The 23,769-nt window shown below is 37.0% G+C and overlaps 1 protein-coding gene across 3 annotated transcripts in view; it reads right to left on the bottom strand.

Annotated features, from left to right (window-relative positions):
• The window catches only part of LOC150087051 (uncharacterized), a 521,728-nt gene that overhangs the window by 165,212 nt on the left and 332,747 nt on the right, over positions 1-23,769 (bottom strand). For all 3 annotated transcript variants that reach the window (XR_016546863.1, XR_016546862.1, XM_090371782.1), the window contains exon 8: positions 5,232-5,325. Coding sequence is in view for 1 of the 3 variants with exons in the window: in XM_090371782.1 (XP_090227908.1) it covers positions 5,232-5,325 (94 nt within the window). In the remaining 2 variants the exon portion in view is untranslated. The remainder of the gene's footprint in view (positions 1-5,231; positions 5,326-23,769) is intronic.

Here is a 23,769-nt window from a genome sequence, read left to right as displayed (position 1 = left end):
AATCAACACAACTTGTTTGAGAGCTGTTTCACAGCTGTTGAAATCGGTGCTAATACTTTGTCATCACTTGCGCTCAGTGTGTAATTCAGAGTTAACGACAGGAGGCATGTAGTATCAGCATCATTTACTGAGTCATTAGACTGATTACCACCCTTACATAGCTCACATTTCCAACCCTTTTTTAACTTTTTTTTTGCGAGTTTTTTAAGATTGACATAAGGAGAGCAGGATCTACAATAAAGGGCATGACAGGATGAACATTCACGTGCACAGTCCACTTTGTTATTGCAACTAATACATATCAATAATTTCTCCATAATCATATGGAAAACAGAACAGAAAATGCCAAGCAGCCCTTCCACTTCAATTCGTAGTGACAGTCAGTAATTAGCTGTAACCTTTAGCTTGTTCACTGCAAGTCAATAAGAGTGTCCAAAAACTGCCCTTGGGGTTTTTGCATGTAGGCCAAAGACATGTGCATGTAGGCACAAGACACTAGATGCTGACCTTAACCAGCCAACGTAATGGAGAACACTGTTTGTATTTCGGAATTTTGACAAATGAGAAAATCACCTGAAATCATTCAAGAGAAACACTGTAGGTTGACCTGAGTAGTCTCAGCAAGTAGGGCAATCACCTAGCACCAAGAAATACAAACAGTTCCAATAATAATAACACATGGTAGGATCTTGCTTTCCACAAAATTTTCAAGTTTGAATATGATACATTAGACATTCCTTAGACACTTTTAATTAAAGCACACTTTTGAGGAGCACATAATCAAGACACTGCATATATATGTGCACTTACCACGCATGCATGTAAATTCAACCAACTTAACTCCAGTGCGAACTGAATAGTAGCACTACCAGCATTTTTATTTGTAATATTTCAAGTTTCCTTCTGTACTTCTCAGTTTCCCAACCAAGGAACATGAATTATTTCTTCTTTCATAATAACACATGGTAGGATCTTGCTTTCCACAAAATTTTCAAGTTTGAAAACAAGACAAAATAAGCATTTACACAAAGGACCTTGTCTTTTGTGTAAGCTTGGCTGGTACAATTCACTACCATCAGCTGCTTGCATTAGCAGGTTTTGGCTTTCAAAAAGCTGGAGATTGGAAGCTGCAAGCAGAAGACTTTTTTGGGAAAAGCAAGAGATTTTTAAAAATCCAGCCATATGATTGTTTTTCTGAATGTACCGGATGGTTATAAAATAAGTGTCCGCTATTCAGGAGACCCTAGTGTCAAAACGGTTAGAGTTAGCACAGTGAAAATCAGTGGGTATATCATTTAGGGTACGGGGAAGCGATTTATAGAAGGAAAAAAAATTAGTTCAAATTTCTGGCACCAGGGGAAAACGGCACTGCACATATGTAAAAGTTGTCATTTACTTCAAGACATGCTGCTTATGAAAATGACATCCTGTTAGATAAAAACAGAAAGGCCAATGCCACTGTCAATAACCATTACGGCTCTTAAAAAAAAAGAAAAGAAATGTGCTCTTTTAGTTAAACTGTTCTACTCGAATAATAGTAATGCTAATGCAGCACTACATGGATATCGGAAACTTAAAGCTTTGCATAAAGGACCTTTGACAACAGTGGAGCTTCGAACACTAATAAAGAAATATGAAGCAATCTGCCTAATTCTAGGGGAGACGATCACATATTGGAAGAGAGATAGTGGATGAAGTGGCGGTTCCAATGGCCTCCAGGTCAGAATGCAAAACACTACCAGTCAGTAGTGCCAGAGGTGTGCCAAGAGACTTGACCTTCCTTGGTCTACTGTACGTAAAGTGCTTCAAATAATTTTATACTGGTTCCTGTACAAGATTCGTGTAGTGCAATAACTAAAGTCTTGTGATCAGTAACAACGAATACACTTTGCTCTACGATTTCTGGCTCGTATGCAACTTGACGATACATGGGCTCGAATGATCTTGTGGTGGGATGAGGCACATTTCACTCTTCATGGGGTTGTAAATGCACAAAACTGCTGAATATGGGGAACTTCTTGTCCATCTGCTGTGCATGAAAGACTGCTACAAAGTCCATACGTTACAGTATGGTGTGGATTCACAGCAAGGTTTATAATCAGACCATTTATCTTTGAAGAGTCTACACCTCATGGCCAAGTAAGGTGCACAGTAACTAGTGCACGGTACTGCGCTCTTCTAAGAGATCATATTATTCTCGCTCTGCGAGAAAGGCAATGCTCGGAGACCGTAGTGTTCATGCAGAATGGTGCCCCTCCCCACAATGGTCAACAAGTGAAGGAACTGCTCCGTTCAACATTTGGAAATGATGGCATCATTTCTAGAGACTTTCTACAGTTCTGGCCAGCCTGATCAGCAGATCTCAATCCCTGTGATTTCTGGCTATGGGGATACTTGAAAGACAGAGTTTGCTGTGGCAGCATACAGACACTTGTTGATTTGAAAGCAAGCATTAAACAGCATGTAGCCAACATCCCCAACGAGATGCTAGGCAAAACTGTGTTGAATGCAGTCCTACATTTTCAGAATGTCATCTCAAGTGAAGGAAAGCATATAGAACAATATCTGTAGATTTCAAAGTTCTGATATTAAAATCTAATCCTAAGTTAAGTATTCCATCTCATGTTTACAAGTGCCAATACTCCCCTGGTGGCAGAAATTTGAACTATTTTTTTTTCTTCTACAAATCACTTCCCCATACCCTAAAAGACAAACCTCCGATTTTCACAGTGCTATCTCTAACCACTTTGACACTAAGATCTCCTAAATAGGGAAACTTATTTTATAACCACCCGGTATGTTTTCAAATATCAGCTTACTTAGGATGTTTCTGTCAGTGGACTGATGTCCACTAACAGAAAAGTTTCATTTATAACAAAGTTAAAGTTTATAATTTTGTTATAAACTTTATTAATAAAAAAGGATCCACTGTACAGATTTGACTGTCAAGGACATTTCCAAAGATTCATCAGAAAGAGAAGAAATGAAGCAACTTTTTTTTTTTTTTTTGACTTAGCTGAATATCCTTTCATACTCAGTATTACTCTGAGGAATGGGTAAAATGATAAGCATGACTTTGGATAATCTGTTATATTTCAAGCTTCCTTGTGCACTTGTCAGTTCTCTAAAAAAGAACTGCTCAACTGCTGTACATCAATTTTTTCTTTTTTCATAATAGCATATTAGGCTCTCACAAAAACTGAAGGAACTTATGCTGTAAAACATGTACTGCTTCATATATTTTTTTTATCTTTAATAATACCAAGAAGTACTTCAACAAAATTTTCAAATATTCTTATCATCCTCAGTAAATGGATTTGAGCTATGGTGAATTGAAAAGCTATATTCGAATTTTCAAACATTAGCATAACATTTAAAAGAAACAAAATTGCTTTATTCAAGCCAGAAGAGAGAAATGCAAACAGAAAAGCCTGGAGTTATTAGCTTGAATGCCATGTTTAAGTTGCTTTCACCAGAAGTTATTTTTCTTCAGTTCATTAATTTGTCTTTTAGATGTCCAAATCTACTTTAGATGATAAACTATATTCAGACATGACTCAGTTTTTGTGCTTTTCAATTTGGTAACTCTGAAAGTGCTCATTTGGTTTTTCTCATTACTTACAACCTCTTCTTCAAATAGACTTGCCAGAGGTAACACTGTTCTGCCAGTCTACATAAACATTCACACAAAGATAGCCATTGCATATATACATATATACGTGTTTCAAAATTTTGAAACATGGATGCAGGCAATGAAGACGGGACGTAGTCCCCCCTTTTCAGCACACAAATTCAGATGATTCAAATCAGATGACAAGGACAGCCTATTTCCACCAAGTCCCTAATCTCCACTTTTAGTTCCCTTGCTACTCCACTTTTTAGGCCTATCATAACATAAGCATTATTAATGTTAAGTTCCAGACAGTTCCCCCCCCAAATCCTGCATGTTTACATTTTGTTCAGAACATGCCAGCACATAGGCCATCTTTTGAACCCTGTAGAACCAAAATTAAATGCCCACACTGATAGCAACTGTTTCTGACTTGCTTTTTTCACTTTCCATTTAAGTTTATCACAGAAAGAGAGAAAAAAAAAAAATTCAATTAATTTTATGAAAAAAATGAAATGTACCTAAAGTGCAATGCACTGCATACATTACCTAACTTATAATGGAAATATGTTTTTGGATGTTTAGACATTACTTAAGAAAAAAGTTCAATTGATATCACATTTCAGCATGTTTCGTTGGTGCCTGGAAAACTTTTAAGATCAATCATAGCCTCCCCTGCAACCCCCACTCCTATCCCAATCACAGAAATCTATTCATATAAATGAAAGTACTAGTATTTTGTATTACTATAGAATGAAAATCAGACTGAATCCACATTTTCAATGTTGGTCCTTGGGAAAATTTCAGATCCAATTACAATTTCAAAGCCTTCATTCCTTCCATCTCCCCATAAAAAATTGGCATAAATGAAAGTTTATATTTGAAGTATTGCAACTGTTAACAAACATAAGAAATTACTGTCCAATAAGAAATGATTTCTTGAGCAACTTGTAAAATACTCCTAGTGAAGAATGCTTTGAATGAAAAATAAATATCGCTTTCCTTACGCACAAAATGGAAGGGACATATTTCCTCACAGTAGTGCCAGACACCTGATACTCACAATATTCGGGCGAGCTGCATGTTTCCAAAAATATTTTTAAAGGCAAATATAATTAGGAGAATTAATCACTTACAAATGAACTAATGTACATAATACCTAAAAGCAGCCATCACTACTATTCAATACAGACAGTGTAAAAACACTATGTACAAACTGCATGATTAATATTTTCTGCAGATCTGTTATTAAAAATGTGCATATCTGTTATAAAAAAAAAAAAAGACTTAAATCTTGAATAAAACCTGCTAGTAAAAGGGATAAAACCATGAATACTGAAAATCTGGCAAAATATAAGAAGAAAAAAAAAATGGTTGGTAGAATATAATTATAGTAATTTTATGCTGGAAACTATCAGTTCCAGCATTTATGTCTAAAAGTGGACACTAGTGTACTTTTAATATTTACAAAACATAATAAGACTAAATGCAATTTGATTTATTTTTTGTAGAAGATTCACTGAAGGAATTTACATTATTACGTTCATATGCAATAACTTCTATATGGTTCGCTGAAGTTTATTAAGATTTATGAGCAAGTGAAATAGCAGATAATACTTACTGGAAGTTGAGAAATTGCATTATTTTCCACATTAAATTCTGTCATATTGGTGCAGCTGCTGAGTGACTTAGGAATGGAAGTCAGTTGATTATACCTGAATGCATAAAGAAAATTGTTTAGAAATTCTGTGTGGATAATTCAGGTTTTAAAAATTTTCTGCACAACTAAAAAACGTAATTTTTACAGTAAAAACATACAATTTACAATCAGTAGGAATTCATTTTAACAGAGCTTTGTTCTGCTAATTTCCAGTGGGGTGGGATGCTGACACTGGCCAGCAGGGTTAGATCCCTGGCCAGTGTGGGACAGAGGCCCCTTACAAGTGGTTGAGCATAGGGGTCCCTTTCCCTACAAACTTTCAATACTACCCTTGGGTAGTTCTCCCCCAACCCTGGATGTCCCCCCCCCTCACCTCATGGGTTACCCACAGTCAACTTTCGCCTCCTACCCCCGGATTTGATCTGATTTGTTTTAAGAATTCTTGGCGCAAGAGCTACTGCGGCTAAAATGCGCCTGTAAAATTTTATTTTATATAATGGTTTTGTTTTAATTCATATATTGCTGCTAATGATTTCCAAGAGTAACAGAGAATGACTATAGCTTGCTTTAGAAATAATATTTAGTCTTATATTTGATTGTAGTAATTTATTTTCTTGAGGAACTGAAAAACATCTGCTATATTTTTCCTATCTTCCAGTATGGTTTTGAGAGTGAGGGAGTGATGTTTGTTTAGCTCTTTGAAGGAGTTTCGGCGCTCATCTGCAAAAGCTGGACAAGTAATCAGTACATGTTCTACTGTTTGTTGTATGTGACAGATAGGGCATAGAGGGGGATCCTCTCCTCGCAAAAGATAAGAGTGACTGAAATACGTGTGTCCTATCCTTAACCTAGCAAGTATCACTTCATCGCGTCTATTTTTCTGAATGCTGGATTTCCATGGTTGGAGTAATCTTTTAATCTGATGCAATTTGTTAGTGGTAAGTACTTGCCATTGCTGCTGCCAGTGATGTATCCCACTGTGATCAATAACGTGTTTATAGTCTGAGAAAGGGATATATTCTGATGCAGAAATATTGTTGTTAGCTTCTTTGGCAGCTCTGTCTGCTTGTTCGTTTCCATGTATTCCGACATGGCTTGGGATCCAGCAAAATCTAATGTTACGTTGTTGTTCAAGGAGTCTTGATATTTTGTATTGAATCTGCTGTTGTAGAGGATGTTTGTTAGAGCTGATATTTTGTATTGCCATCATGGAACTACGGGAGTCAGTAAAAATTATGCTGTTTTGAAAACTTGAATGGTCGATTTCGTCTAGTGCTAACATAATGGCTTGCAGTTCTGCGGTATAAATGCTACAGTCTTTTGGAAGTTTTTGGGCCAATGTGATGTCAGAAAAGTAAACTGCCGCTCCCACATGAGAATCAGTTTTGGATCCATCTGTATATAGAAAGCAATGATCTTAAAATTGTGCCTTATAAGCAGCATGCAGCTGTTGATGATTTATATGAGAAAGGATTTGTTTGCTCGAAATGTGGAAGGAGGAGTCACATAAAGGTTGTCTGATTGTCCATGGTGGAGTAGACTGCTTCGGTAGCGGATTTATGTTATCTAGGTTAAGCTCTCTACTGAGAAGAAGGTTTTTTTAATCTCACATTCGCAGGTTTATTGATTCTTTGTTGTTGCTGATAATGTTGTTCCCATTCAGAAGCAAAAAGAGTTTTCTGTAGAGGGTGGTCTGGTAAGGATTTTATTTTAGCTGCATAAGAGAGTAATTGATTTTGTCTTCTGATTTGCAGAGGAGGTTCTTGAGCTTCGGCGTACAGGCTCTGCACAGGTGAGGTGCGGAAAGCTCCAAGGGCTAAACGTAGTGCGCAGTGATGTACCGGGTCGAGCCATCTCAGAGCACTAGGTCTTGCCGAGTCATAGACTGGGGCACCATAGTCTAGCTTAGACCGAATGAGAAGGCGATATAAATGTAGTAGGATTGTCCTGTCTGCTCCCCAGGATATAGCGGATAGGACCTTCAAGATGTTCATTTTCTTCAAACAGTGGACTCTTATGTGACTGATATGCTCTAGGAAAGTCAGTTTTTTGTCAAAAACTAATCCTAAGAAACGGACACTATTTTTTATTTTTAACTGGGATGATCTGTTCTTTCAGCCTGAGTTCCGGGTCAGGATGGAGATTCCTTTTTCTGCAGAAATGTATACATGCAGTCTTTTGTACCGATATTCTATATCCATTTCTTTCTGTCCATTTTATGACTCTGTTAATGGCTACTTGCAATTGCCGTTCTATTGTTCTCATATGCTGCGCTTGATAAGAAATGCTGAAATCATCAGCATAAACTGTTGTAAAGATATTGTTTGGGATTTGTTCTATTATTGTGCTGAAGTGGACTGCAAAAAGTGTGGCACTAAGTACAGATCCTTGAGGGACCCCTTCTTCTTGATAATATATATTAGAAAGTGTATTGTTCATTCGAACTTGGAAGGTCCGATTCTTAAGGAAATTATGTATGTAGAGGGGTAGATGTCCTCTAAGGCCAAGTTGATGTAACCTTTTAAGTATACCATATCGCCACGTGGTATCATATTCCTTTTGGATATCAAAATTAACCATGACTTGGTGTTGTTTCCTGAGAAAAGCATTTCTTACTTGATTTTCCAGTTGTATAAGTACATCCAAGGTACAGCGATTTTTTCTAAAGCCAAATTGTTCTGGGTTGAGAAGATTATTATTTTCTAGATACCATGTTAGTCTATTGTTGACCATTTTCTCTAAGATCTTGCCTAAGCAGCTGGTCAAAGCTATGGGACGGTAGTTCTGGGGGTCTGAGAGATCTTTTCCCTGTTTTGGGAAAGCTAGTATTATTGAGTGGTGCCATTTGTTTGGGAAAGAATTTTCAAGGTATATTTTGTTGTATAGATCTAACAGGGCTAATTGGGACTGTTCATCTAATTGTTGTACCATTGCATAATGGATTTCATCAGGACCGACTGCGCTGTGTTTCACCTGTAGCAGAGTTTGTTTTAGTTCTGCTGCCGTGAGTGGCAAGTTGTATTGTTCACACTGATTGGTAGAAAAGTTTAATTTTATTTTTTCGGCCTCTTTCTTGTACGTTTTAAAAGCTGTGGGGTATGTACAATTAGCAGATGTATTTGAAAAATTTTCAGCAAGCACATTGACTATATCTAAGGTGTTTGTAACCAACTGTCCCTTCCAATTTAGCAATGGAGAGTGGTTTAATTGAGAATTGTTGGTCATCCTTCTGATCTTTTTCCAGATAAGTGTAGTTGGTGTGGAAATAGTTATAGTGGATGCAAATTTCATCCAAGCAGCTTTTTTGCTTATTTTTTGCACTTTCCTGACCTTGGCTCTGGTTCTCTTGAATTGTATCAGATTTTCTGTTGTTGGATTTTTGCGAAAAAGGTTCCAGGCTCTATTTCTTTCTTTTTTAGCTTCCTGGCACTCTTTGTTCCACCATGGTTTTGGATATATTCTGATGTTAGAAGATGTTTTAGGTATTGTCTTTTCCGCAGCTTGAAGCATACTATCAGTAACATAGGCTACTGATGTTTGTACTGATTCTCTTTTAATAATGTTGCGGTCTAGCTTGGCTAGTATCCTGAATGTTTCCCAATCTGCATCATATATTTTCCATCTGGGGTGCCTACTGGCTTGGCATAGCGTTTTTTCCATGATTTTCAAAATAATGGGGTAGTGGTCACTGCTCAATGGAGTCTCGTGCACGCTCCATTTAGTCATAGGGAACAGTGTTGGGGAACAGATTGATAAGTCTATTGCAGAACTGCTTTTTGATGGAAGGTGGAAATATGTGTGTGTGCCGTCATTTAAAATCATTAGGTTGTTCTCGACAATTAATTTTTCTATTTGCTTACCCTTCTGGTCTATTTTGTGATTGCCCCATAGTGGGTGATGTCCATTTAGGTCACCTAAGATGCAGAATGGAGGTGGTAGTTGAGTGATCAGCTCTTCGAAATCCTTAAATCGGAATTCTTGATTAGGGGGTAGATATACTGAGGCTATGGTAATATTGAAGCCTATTGCTAGACGGGCTGCAACTGCTTCTAACGGTGTGTTCAATGGTATTGTTTGGGAGGGGACATGTCTGTTAACTAGTATTGCAACTCCTCCTCTCGCTGTTCCATTCGTTATGCGATCCTTTCTATATGTGATATAATTTTTGATTATACTATTGTCCTGTGGTTTTAAATAGGTTTCTTGTAGGCAGATACTTAGTGGGTGGTACTGGGTGATGAGATCTATAACGTCATTAGTGTTTGAGCGAAAACCTCGACAGTTCCATTGGATAATCGTATCTGTCATTTGGGGTTAGATGTTCCCTCGGATTGCTTCCTTGGGGCTGATTTATTTTTGTCTACCTTGGTTTTGTCTTTTTTTGAAAAATAGGGTCTACCCGTATCCATTTCTTCTTCAGTAAAGATTTCGAGAATTGGTTCCTCTCCTTGGTTTCTTGCATCCGTGTCCATTTGTTCTGCAGTCTTTTTTCCTGTACTATCTGTCATTTGGGGTTAGATGTTCCCTCGGATTGCTTCCTTGGGGCTGATTTATTTTTGTCTACCTTGGTTTTGTCTTTTTTTGAAAAATAGGGTCTACCCGTATCCATTTCTTCTTCAGTAAAGATTTCGAGAATTGGTTCCTCTCCTTGGTTTCTTGCATCCGTGTCCATTTGTTCTGCAGTCTTTTTTCCTGTACTATCTGTCATTTGGGGTTAGATGTTCCCTCGGATTGCTTCCTTGGGGCTGATTTATTTTTGTCTACCTTGGTTTTGTCTTTTTTTGAAAAATAGGGTCTACCCGTATCCATTTCTTCTTCAGTAAAGATTTTTGTCTACCTTGGTTTTGTCTTTTTTTGAAAAATAGGGTCTACCCGTATCCATTTCTTCTTCAGTAAAGATTTCGAGAATTGGTTCCTCTCCTTGGTTTCTTGCATCCGTGTCCATTTGTTCTGCAGTCTTTTTTCCTGTACTACCTATCTTTTCTTTGTTTGCTTTTCTTCTTACATTTTCTGAATTATCTGGTGGGAAAGATAAAGGAGTATTGATAATCTTTTCTTGTTTTTGTGAAGGAGATGGTTTGTAAAACTCACGAACCCATTCTGAGATGGATTCTCCTGGGGGGATTGTAACATCCGTTTGTGTGCCACAACATTTTGAATTGGGTAGTTTAATTTCCGGAGCCTTTTTGATTGTGGTAATCTGCGCATAAGAAGGTTTGTTTGTTATATTTATTGTAATTGCCTTTTTAGCTTCCTGATATGAAACTCCATTTTCTGCTTTGTATTTTTGTATCATTTTTTCCTTCTTCCAAATTTCACACTCCCTTGAATATGCAGTATGATCTCCTTTACAATTTACACATTTATGGGATCCAGCTGTGCAAGTAGAAGTGGCATGTTCTTGCGAACCACAGTTTCCACATGTTAATTTTCCTCTACATACTGTCTGTGAGTGACCAAACTTCTGACAGTTGAAACAACAGAGAGGATTCGGGATGTATGGTCTTATATTGCAGTGTAGGTATCCAGCTTTTACTGATCTGGGTGATTTAGGCGTGTTGAAAGTGAGTATCAGATTCCTGGTGGGGGTGATTATCCCTTCTTTTTTAATTGTAATTCTTTTAACACTGATGACTCCTTGTTCCTGAAGTTCCATTTGAATTTCCTCTTCGGGCACATTTAGAAGGTCCCATTCCATAATGACACCTTTTGAAGTATTTAATGTATTGTGCGGGGATACTATTACTGGTATTCCTGCGAAGGTTGTCATTTGTAATAATTTTTCTGAGTGTTTAGCATTGGCCGTTTCTACCAAAATGTCGCCTGATTTTAGTCTTTTAACTTGTTTTGGTGTGCCAACATAACTCTCAAGAGTCTTTTGTATGAGAAAGGGTGACAATTGTCCTACCGCTTTCTCAGTATTTGAGTGTACAATAATATAGGTTGGAGAAATTAAAACTTGAGAGTCAGTTTTTAATCTCTTTGTGGAGACAGATTCATTTCTATCGCCTTTTCTGATTGTCTTAGAGGTGTATCCGAAAGAACTAGATTTCTCACATCTTGGATCAGTTCTCTTCGGGTCCGTTGACCCAGTGGATTCCTGGGTATTGGAGTCAGTTCGCTCCATTTCGACCTGAAAGGGAGAGCTTTTCCCTTCCAGGTTACCGGCCCCGCCACGTGGAGGCAGGAGCAGTGCCGCCCTGTGACCAAGCACGAGGTTAGTAATTAAGATATAACAGAAAATAAAAGGGAAAGAGAAGGTTGCTTTCCTTCTTAATCTAGTAAAGTTGCTTTCTTTACTATGGATTATTTAATTGTGTGTTAATAAATGCTTTAAATAAGGAAACGATTTCTACTTCAAGAAAGAGCGCTAATTCAGAGCAAAAATTCACTTGATCACAGAATCGCTTGGCACTTGGGGCCTCCTACCCCCGGAACAGAATGGGCATTCTGTCCCAGGCGGTCCCCTCGCTGCTCCCTCATTCAACCAGGCTGACACCTTAACTACTGCCCACCTCTATTCTTATTCTTCTACTAATCTACTACCCCCTTTCTTATCCCCCCACTATTCTTTCCCAAATTTCACTTTTTTTTTACTGGGCCCTCGCTGCCTGTAGCCATTGCTACCTCAGGGTTTTCCCTGCCAGTGCTTCACACTCCTTCATGCCTAGCCCACCTCCTTGTGGCACTGGACAGTAAACTAGGGGTTTTCTGTGTCAAAACAAGCCCCTAGGTCAGTGGTGCACAAACTGTGAGTCACGGGACAAATTAAAGGGGTCATGAAAATTTTTAAATAAATTTATTTTTTGTGTATATAAAAGCTAAAAACCTGTTCTTAAAATTATTTTTTCTATACTGTAGGTGTAGAGACCTTGCTACTTGAACTAAGTTTGAGATATAAATGAACCCTACTGCCTACCACATTGGGAACACACCCTAATTTGCTCACTGGCTATGGACACACAAAAAGAAGCTGACTAGTGTGACTTCTCAGTATGTAATAATACTTCTCAGTACTACTCAAATGCTGATTAGTACTCAATTAATCCCTTACGGTAATCCTTTTAGCTCTTAATTTGTGTTTCCTAGCATAAATTCTCAAACTGCCATACTGTATTGCCTAAAGGCACTCTAAAATTCTATAACATGCCGTAGCAGTAAATATACATAGGTGTGTTGCATGCAAGCTTTATTCTGCTTTGTAATTCGGTGCATTCTCCTTGCTGCAATATAAATTATTTAAATTATGCATGGAGAAAAGTACAGAAACAATTTAAAAATCATTCCTCTGTCCAGAGACAGTCTCGTGTCGTATTACAGTTATCAGACAACATAAAATTCAATTTATTAAATCAATTGAGAGAAAGTCCAATTTTTGCAATACAGTTAGATGACTCCATAGATATTTCAAACCTTGCTCAACTTATTGTATATGTTGTATACTGCTACAAGGGAGTATTTTGGAGGATTTTCTATTTTGCAAAGCTTTGGAAGGAAGAACAATGGGCCAGAAGATTTTTGACGTTATCAATATTTTCTTTCAAACGAATAATCTAACACGGAACAACTGTGTTGTGATTTGTATTGATGGCTGCATTAAATAAAGGTTTTAAAAGGCAAAGTAAAGGAAATTTCTCAAATATAGTTCTTAATCATTGCATTATACATAGGGAAACATTAGTAGCGAAGGAAATGCAAACTGATTTGCACGAAGTTTTAAAAGATGTAGTAAGTGCGATCAACTTTATTGAAAGTAAAAGCTTAAATAGTAGAAGCTTAAACTTTTCACTATACTATTTAATGAAATGGGAATCAGAGAATGTTGCAACGACTTTTTGGCCTCAAACATGGTTTTATTGTTTTTATCAGATACAGATCAGAACCTTGCTCAATTGTTTACAAATCAAAAATGGCTAGGAAAACTTAGCTACCTTGTTGATTTATTTGAAAAACAATGATTTAAATTTAGGGCTTCTAGGACAGGGAACAAATATTGTATATTAATACGAAGTTTCAAAAATAAACTTAACCTTTGGAAAACTGAATTTGAGTGTAATAATATGTTCCCATGTTTTTCTGATTTTGTTAAAAGCAATAATATTGATATCTTACAATTTAGAGATAACATGCCTCCCAACTAACAATACTAATTAAGAATTTTAATGTATCTCCAGATAAAAAGCTGTATTGGATTCGTGATCCCTCTGCTTTTGAAATTTCTTCATGTCCCGAAATTACCATTCAGCAAAAGGAAGATCTTATCGACCTGTTGTCTTACAAAGCATTACGTGCAGGTTTCAAAACTACTTGTGAAAAGTTTTGGCTTTCTCTTCGAGATGAGTATCCAGAATTATCGAAAATGGCGATACAAAGATAGCTACCTTTCGGGTCTAAATATTTATGTGAGGTTTGTTTCCCAAAATTAACAGCTTTTAAAAACAAAACAGCGTTCTAGACTTGATCCAGAAGATTGCATGAAATTAGCAACTTCAAATATTGCTGGTTATCAAGGCTTGTCCTTCTCATTAATTGTTTAGTTTTGTAATTGTTAATTTTTTTTGCTTTGTAATCTTAATTAAAGAATAAGAATTTAATTTGTTGTATTCAATTAAAATATTAAACAATTATTTTAATGTGTAAATTAAAAAGGAAACAATATTTTTATTCCTTTTTCAGTACTCAAAATTTTCTACTACAATTTATAAAATCCCATTTTTCTTCTCTAAAAATCTTATCATCCTCCCTCGGGGTTTACATTGAGGAGTCATGTCAATTTTATATTTAATAAAGGAAGTCGCGGGCGAAATAAGTTTGCACACCACTGCCCTAGGCTAAGAGGCTGGATGAACAACACAAGCAGAATAACCCACACTAATTCCTAATTCATTTCACAAATATACGTGGTCTCAATTCCAATCTCAACGGTGTCCATTTCCACTTGCAGTCTTCCAAACCCCATGTACTTTTTCTGACTGAATCTCAGTTATCAGTTGATTCAACTACTGCTCATCTTAGATGTCCAAATTATTTGCTGTATGATTCCTTTCGTCTCAAAGGTGGTACTTGTGCATATGTCCGTTCTGATATTCCCTGTCAGAGACTTGGCAATTTGGAATCTCCTCTCTTTGATCTTCTCTGGCTTAAAATCTCCCTACCTCATTGTGTAAAATTCATCTGTTGTCTCTACCCTTCTCCCAACTCCACTAATCACTTGGAGCTCTTTGACTTCCTCTCTTTGCAACTTGACTTTCTCCAGTCCAACTTTCCTAACAGTGAGGTAATTTTCCTTGGTGATTTTAACGTTCACAACTCCAGCTGGCTTCCGTTTTCTAGTCACACCGACCCAGCAGGTCGAGATGCTGAGGCTTTTGCAATTACTAATGACCTAGCACAGATTGTTCATTTACCTACAAGAATACCGGACAATCCTAATCATACAGCCAATACGCTTGATCTTTTTCTCACAAACAACCCTTCTAAGTATACGATTGAAGTGAGAGGTCCTTTAGGTACTTCAGATCACAACTTGGTGATTGTCTCTTCTCCAATGGAACCTTTATCTCATGGCTATTCTGAACCTCGTATTGTTTGGCATTACAAGAATGCAAAATGGGATGACCTGCGAGACTTCTTTTCTTCTTTTCCTTGGTCTGATTAGTGTTTCAAAACTTCTGATGTCAACGTTTGCTCAGATTGTGTCAGTGAAATTATTCTTGCAGGAATGGAATCCTTTATCCCAAACTCCACTTTAAAATCTCGTCCTTTATCTAAACCTTGGTTTTCCAATAAATGTGCTAAGGCTGTCCAAGAGAAGAATGTTGCATATCATAATTGGCTTGTTTCTAATTCTTCAGTTTCATTTTCTGCCTACACCAAAGCTCGCAACAATTGTAAAGCAGTTATTAATCAGTCCAAACTAGAGTTTGAACAGGCTAAGAGTAGAAAACTTGCTTCTTGCCCTAATGGTAGCCGAGCATTCTGGTCTCTTGCCAAAGCTATTGGCCGCAACTTTTGCCCATCTCTGCTCCCACCTCTGTCCAAACCAGATGGTTCTGTTGTCACTTCAGCCAAGGATAAAGCTGACCTGCTAGCATCCCATTTTTCTTCGAGCTCATGTATTAATGATCTTAGTAAAACACCTCCCACCATTCCTAACACGCTCCATTCAATGCCTCCTGTGGTCTTCCGCCAAAAGGATATCAGAAGGATTTTGACGAATCTTGATGCTAAGAAAACTCCAGGTCCCGATGGTATTTCTCCACTTGTTCTCAAAACCTGTGCTCCTGAACTTACTCCTATTCTTTGCCGCCTTTTTTCACTTTCTTATTCCAAAGGTGTTTTTCCTTCTGTTTGGAAATTTGCTCATATCCAGCCAGTTCCTAAAAAGGGTGACAAATCCCTCCCATCCAATTATCATCCCATTGCAATTACTTCTACTCTTCCTAAAGTAATGGAGAAATCAATTAACCGCCAACCCTTAAACTACCTAGAAACCTTCCGTCTGATCAACGATCGCCAGTATGGATTCCGTCAGTGTCGATCCACTGGTGATATTCTGGCTTATGTTACCCATTTATGGACTAATTCAATGGAAAGGTTCGGTGAAACACAAGTAGTTGCTCTTGACATCTCAAAGGCTTTTGATCGTGTTTGGCATAAAGGTCTTCTAAACAAGCTTCCATCTTATGGTTTGCCAACTGTTTTTAGTAATTGGTTATCCAGTTTTCTCTCTGATCGCTCACTGAGAGTGATGGTAGATGGCTCTCTGTCTTCTAACTTTTCCACTAATGCCGGTGTCCCCCAAGGTTCAGTTCTTTCCCCCACTCTTTTCCTCTTGTATATCAATGACCTTCTTCCATTGACTGGAAATCCTATCCATAGTTTTGCCGATGATAGCACATTGCATTCAACTTTCCATTTTGAGAAACCTTGTCCAGCTCAATCAGCTTTAAGTTCTCGAAAATCTGCTGCCAATTCCTTAAATGCCGATCTTCAGGTAATTCTCCAGTGGGGCAAAGACAACTTAGTTGATTTCAACCCTTCTAAAACTCAATCTTGTCTTATATCTCGCAAAAAAGGATTCTTCTGCTCCTATGCTTAACTTTAGTGACACTTCGATTTCTAGGCAAAATGATATATCTCTTTTGGGGATTACCCTGACTTCTAATCTCTCTTGGCACAAGCACATTACAAATATTGCTTCCTCTGCATCTAAAAAACTTGGTTTTCTCTTTCGCTCTCAGCGTTACTTTTCTTCCAAACAGCTGCTCACTCTGTATAAATCGCAAATCCGCCCTGCCATGGAATATTGTTCCCACATCTGGGGTGGTGCCCCCAAAACCTCTCTCAGGCTTCTTGATTCCATTCAGAAGAGGGCAGTTAGGTTAATTAATGATTCATCTCTAACAGAGTCTCTCCACTCACTTTCTCATAGACGCACTGTTTCTGCTGCATGCCTCTTCTACAGATACTTCCATGGGCACTGTTCTTCTGAATTGGGTTCTATAATTCCCGCTCTCTCTTTCAAAACAGTCCGAACACGTGCCGCCACCAGCCAACATCCATTTACTGTCCAACTACAAACCCACAGAACCAACTTTTCATCTTCCTCATTTATCCCTTCAACTGCCGTTTTCTGGAACAACCTTCCTTCATACGTATTTCCTGAAAATTACAATCTACAGAAGTTCAAGTCCAATATCTACAAATATCTTCTTTCGTCTTCTGAACCTCCAACCCAAGCACGGTACTAAGTACTATAGGTTCTAATACCTCTTGTGTTTGGGGTTCTCATAAAAAAAAAAAAAAAACACTGCATGAGCATGCACTAACCCACATAAATCTGACTTTTTCAGAGTATGTATTCATCAAATTGCTAGACACGGAGTTGGGAGAAAATCCCGTGAGCTGCTTTACAATTAACGCTATACACTATAATCCTTGTAATTTGTAAGGATGGTGGCCTTGACTAATTTATGACAGGGGATGATGGCATTTGACTCATATTTCTAGACACTTTGCAAAGCATATTAGAGGAGTTGCCACCCTACATTTATTCTTTTTGAAAATTAATCTCTAATGATATTAGTTTTTAATGAACTTTTAAGTTCTTTTGTTAATGTTTATTGCTTTCTAAATTGAGAGAAGGTATCATCACTGGGCCATATGATATGCATCAGAAATGAATAATTACAGTAAACTACTTTCAGATGCATTCTTTAATGAAAATAAGAAGAAATTCACAGAATTTTTTTAAAATGCCAATTTTAATGTACCTATACTATTTTTTTTTGTGAAAAGAAAGCTATGGAGAAAAATTAGATTATTGCCAAAAGGTGAAGAAACTATGTCACAATGGTAAGATGGAGAAGGATTCAAATCAGGTAAAGAAAAGAAAAGATGGATTCTTCACCAGACCCAGGGATTTGCCAATGCAATATGAAAGTTAAAAGAAAAGATAATTCTAAGATTCCTGCTAATATAAGTTGTTTCAGTATGAATGAGGAATATTTACAAGTGATATGAATGATGCTTAGATACATGTATATGAATGATGCTTAGATACATGTATATGAATGTTGTTATTGTTATAATAGGGTTTTAGGAGATGTATGAATGAAGGTTGGTTGTGATTGTGATATACAGTAGAACCCAGATAAGAAATTCCCGCAAAAGAAGTTTTCCCCTGTACTAGGTTTGGTTTCTTAATTCCCATTCATTATCAACTCTATATACAGTAATGTATTATTTTCCCACGTAAAAAATTCCTTGATAAAGAATATACAGTGTATTATTAAACAGTGTTTTTCAAATATAGAAATTCTTCTATATTTAAAAAGAATTAAACAATATAAACATTCTGGTAATCGAAAACGTAAGTGCATAGCATTATTTTAGTTCATAGTAAATCACTGAAGTAGGCGAAATGGCATCGTTTTCATTACATTTTATATTGTGAATGCCTTCATGAGTTGCCTTGATATTGCACTACCTCGAATATGCAACGTTTTGCCAGTGGAGAAGACAAATGTTACTTATTCTCGGCAGATACCACTACCACCACTCCTGAGTGGTGGTATCCGTAATTACTTATTCTCGGTGGATGCCACCGCCACAACCCAGGGGTAGTGTTGGTAGTCACCAAGAATAAGTATCCTAGTCTTCTCTATTTGCAAAGCATTGCTTATTCAAGGTAGTGCAACATCAGGACAACTTGTTGTGAATGCATTCACAATATGAGATGTAACAAAAATGATGCAATTTCACCTACTTTGGCGATTTACTATAAACTAAAATGATGCTACGCATAAAATAACCCCAAGGGCTCAACTAGAGCAAATATGGGCTTAGCACACCCAGTGTCATGAGCTGGATATTATTATTCTTCTCTTTCTTGGTGATTCCCTTTTACTCCTGACTCTTTTGCTGGGTAACTCAGGATTTTTTTTTTTTTGGCTGGTGCAGCAAAAGCCACAGGCTTCTGTGGCTTTTGATGCCGTCACAAAAGAACTGGATGCAGGGAATAGCTTTGATATTATATACTTGGATCTTAGAAAGGCTTTTGATACTGTTGCACATGGAAGACTGCTACACAAATTGGAGCAGTGTGACATTGGAGGCAAATTGCTGCTATGGATAAAGTGGTGGTTGAGGGGGAGAAGACAGAGAGTGGTAATCAATAGACACTGCTCATCGTGGACTAATGTTATTAGTGGAGTCCCTCAGAGCTCAGTGTTGGGTCCATTATTGTTTTCTGTATTTATAAATGATATTGATGATGGTATATCAAGCTTAATGTCCAAGTTTGCAGACGATACAAAGGTTGGCAGGGTTGTCAAGGACACTACTGACACTATGCTGCTGCAACAGAATCTGGAAAGGTTGAGCATATGGGCTGAGAGGTGGCAAATGAAGTTTAACATTGACAAATGTAAAGTACTACACATGGGAAACAGCAACCCCAGAGCAACGTATCAACTCTGTGGTACTACACTGACAGTGGTAGAGAATGAAAGGGACTTGGGGGTGGTTGTGCAGGCAGATATGAAGTTCTCTGAGCAGTGCAGACGGGCTGCAAGAGTAGCTCATGGAGTATTGTCAATGATATACAGGAATTTTTCCAGCAGGGATAAGGAGGTGATTATTCCCTTGTATAAGGCAATGGTCAGGCCACACCTAGAGTACTGTATACAGGTCTGGAGGCCTCATTTCAAGAAGGATGTAGAGCTGCTGGAACGAGTACAGAGAAGGGTAACAAGATTGGTGAATGGAACAAAGGGGTGCTCTTACGAAGAAAGGCTTAAGTTTTGCAAATTACAGTGTCTGGAGACTAGGCACCAGCGAGGTGATCTGATAGAGGTGTATAAAGCCTTGAATGGTTTGAGCATGTTCAATGCTGATGGGATTCTTCCTCTAGCTCAGAATAATCACCTGAGAGGGCATAAATTCAAATTGAGGAAAGACAGATGTAGGATAGACGTGCAGAAATTTGCCTTTAGCCAGCAGGTGGTTGGTTGGTGGAACAGACTTCCATCCCTTGTAGTGGAGGTTGATAGCCTAAATAAGTTTAAGGCTCAGATGGACAGGTATTTTGAACGAACAGAGGGGTGAAGTGGAAGTGGTTTTTTTTTTTTTTTTTTTTTTTGGCTGATGGCTGCATAAGCTTGCTTTCTTGCATCAAATGCCTCTACTAATGCTAATGCTTCCTTGCACCATATAGCTAATGATAATAATAATAGCTAAGGGGCTTTGCCCCCTGCTGGACAAAATCCGTTTGTTCACAGCCTCAGTTATCAGGGTCTCAAGGAAAGAGTGAGGATTATCAAAGAAAACCTTGAACCTTTACTATAAAACCATATTTTTGCCTATTATATCATATGCAGCAAGTGTTTGGTACCAAAAAGTATCAAAGGTAAAAGTGAAACAGAAACTTATTTCCACACAAAGATCAGTTCTTCTGATGATCAATAATATTCCAAGGACTGTTTCAAACAACGCACTCCAAGTACTTGGCGGTACGATTCCTGTAGATTTATATATTGCTTTTCGGGGTTTGATTTACTACCTAAAAAAAAGGACAATCTAGGACAATGCTTGGAATTACAACTGACCTAGCCAGTGACTTTAAAAGGCTTTGGAAGGAATTTACTGTTGTCTGACAAAAAAAATGGGATGAGAGCGAATTTGGACTTGTAACAAGAAAGTATATTACGCATTGAATTCTCAACAACCTCTGCAGTTATTTCATGGTTTAGGCCTTCTATGACAACTTCTTATTTGCTAACAGGGCATGGGTCCCTCCGGGCTATGTTATTTGAGCGTGGCCTGGAGCCTGATCCGTACTGCACGTGTGGGAAATATGAAATGTGGATTCATGTATTTTTGAACTGTCCATTGCACTCTCAACCTAGAGCGGATTTAATGTCTGCAGTTCCAACTTATTGGAGAACAATGTAAATATCTTAGTTGAAGACCATAATAACTTTACTGCTCTTCAAACCTTCTCAAAAACAGTTTTTATACTGAGGACTCAGCTAAGAACTTTAGCTTCTTCTGGGAGCTGACATCACAAATGACCAAGAGACAAAAGGTTTATGTGTAAACAGAAGATTTAAGTTAATTGTTATTATGTTGATTTATGTTAATTAATGTTGCATTGATTTTTGTCAATTGTTATTGACAAGATTTATGTCAATTGTTATTATAAAGATTGGTTTCTGTGAAACACAAGGTTTATGAGAATCATTTAGTAGCTATCTCATTGTGTTTATCGACAGGTTTAAAGTTCCAGCGTTGTTAATTGTCCACCATTGTATGTTATACATTGTTTTCTTGGTTCTCAGGAATTCAGAGACTCTGAGCATATTTAAAAAAAATATTGAATATATATCTGTTTAATATAATAATTACTGTTTCTCGGTGGTAGTGAGGATAATTTGTGGAAGTTCTCCACTAGTAATTCATTTGTCGACACCCACTGGTATTGTACTACATCCGGTGGGTGTGGGACTTGTGCAATTTGGCACAAATACATAACATAAACCCGAGCCTAGAGAAGGGCACCGGGCAACAGCTGCTTTATATTGGCAGTGGTAAAATACCTCACATATGTTTTAGGCTAGATTTGTTGAGGTTCTACGCCAAAACAGATGAACTATGTGGAGATGGGCTTTTGCCTAGGAGCCACCCTTGACTCTGGGACACATATACGCAGTGCACCAAGGAGGTCAAATATAATATAATGTCTTATATATGTGTAATGAGAATGTTAATGTATATAAAATTGTATATATATCTTCATGTAAGTATTGTATATATAGGTAATAATTGTGTGTACAAATAAATGGAAATAAAAAAATGGAATGCTCGCCTTTCTCACCCGCCGTGCGCACACTTTTCTACATAAAAGACACACCTGTCAAAACACACTGATCGATATCTAATCAGGAATGACCTATGTAATTATTTACTTGCGCATTTGTAGTGCACAGCATTCTCAAGGTCAAACAAATATCACTACGTAATTATTTACCTTCGTTTATATAGGTCACTTAGGAAAAGGCCTTTTGCTTCGGGTTTCATAATGCACGAGGAATAATGTTGAATCCGTAAGAGCAGAACTAAAATATTTAACTGAAATATTTACAAACTATATAAATATTTAAAATATTTACAAAATACACAATATTCATTAATATACAAAAACGTTACAATGGAAAGTAAAATGTTAGACAGTGAAGCACACGCACAAGGTTGGCGAACATTATGGAGGTTGTCAATAATTAATTGCATTTGTAGTGACGTAACTGCCTTGCCTTCTTTCTTCCATTGGCTTGAATAAATATCACTAGGAGGAAAACCTTTTTAATGTACAGAGAAATAATAATAACTTGTTTGATTAGTGAATTTTCCTTAGTCTGAGGCTTTTTTGATATAATGGAAGTAACATATTGCAATTATTTTCATCGATATCCATAACTGGCTAGTGCCGACCATTGTAAAGCATTTGCTGTTAAGTTCTAATGGTTTTGAACAGTTCTGAATAACTTGTTGCTGTCATATTATAATTGTGACCTTTTAAGGTATGTTTAAAGCTGAATTTATAATACTTTATTTCTGTATATTATCATTAATATTGTTGGTAATTCTTCAAAGAATAACCATATTTTTGTCTATCTAATGTATTAATTATTCGTCCCACCTTAGCAGTTTTATTTTAATGTTACAAATATTAATTATTTATACTGATTATATTAATTATATTATATTTTTCTAATTTAAAGGGTTATAGTTTGGAGGATGAACTCCTTTGGAGTTCATCCTTCCAATGTGGTAATGAGTTTAATGAACAGAATGTTAAGCAATTATAAATCCTCGGTTTAAAAACGTTTCCCACAGGCAGAGTAAAATATTTATGAATTACTGTATACTTTTTGTGCCTGAAAATTTGTTGTTCAACTCAGCTAGTGATGTTATGTCCTCCATAATGATGTTTTAAACAGAGAATATGGTATTTTTTTTTTTTTTTTACTATCAATAAAAATTTAACATTGTTACAGAGAACCTGTGCTTAGAAACGGGACTTCTAGTAACGGCAAGTGAAATTTCTGATATTAAAAGTTGATCATAAATAGTTAGGAATAAGCCTATAATAAGGGAGGATAACCCATATAGGTTATGACATTTCCAAACATCTATTCTACAACTGTCTTTCCTCAATTTGAATTTATGCCCCCTCAGGTTTGTAATCTGAACAAGAGGAGGAATCCCATCAACACTGAGCCTGCTCAAACCATTCAAGGTTTATACATCTCAATCAGATCGCCTTGCAAGTGCCTAGTCTTCAGATGCTGAAATTTTCAGGATTTAAGTCTTTCTTGGTAAGAGAACCCCTTATGTTCCATCACCAATCTTGTTGCCCTTCTCTGTACTCGTCTTAGCAACTCTACATCTTTCCTAATATGAGGCCTCTAGACCTGTACGCAGTGCTCAAGGCATGGCCATATCACTACTTAGTGTCATAGGCACCATATTATCTAACAGAAAATGAAACTAGATGGCATGGCAGACCCAAATGTGATTTTGTGTCTAATTTTTTTTTGATAGAACATGGTACATTTTTGATAGCATAATTATATTTTTGAAAAAAGTAGAATTATAGCCTGATTAGCTCCAAGGAATCTACTTTTTATTAATATTATGGCTATTAACCTGTTAATCACAAAAAAAAAATAAAATAAAAAAAAAAATAAATAAAAATAAACTAAGCTATTTAACTCTCTAAAATGTCATTTTTTAATTGGAAATTGTATTAGTTTTATATAAATTTATGTCAAATAAGCATTTGATATAAATTTATATAAGAATCACACAAAAATTTAAATAAAAATCACACACAACACAAAAATCACTTTTAACTAAAGTATGCATAAACAAAACACGTGGCCAACACGTTTACAAACGCTACTATTCGCTGAGAGGAAGGGCTATGCAGTTCGGT

This window comes from Mastigoproctus giganteus, chromosome 4 (assembly GCF_048544385.1).
Source record: "Mastigoproctus giganteus isolate SK-2022 chromosome 4, ASM4854438v1, whole genome shotgun sequence".
NCBI classification, from domain to species: Eukaryota; Metazoa; Arthropoda; class Arachnida; order Uropygi; family Thelyphonidae; genus Mastigoproctus; species Mastigoproctus giganteus.
The sequence above is the reverse complement of the archived record's forward strand: the minus strand, read 5'-3'. Positions and strand labels throughout refer to the sequence as shown.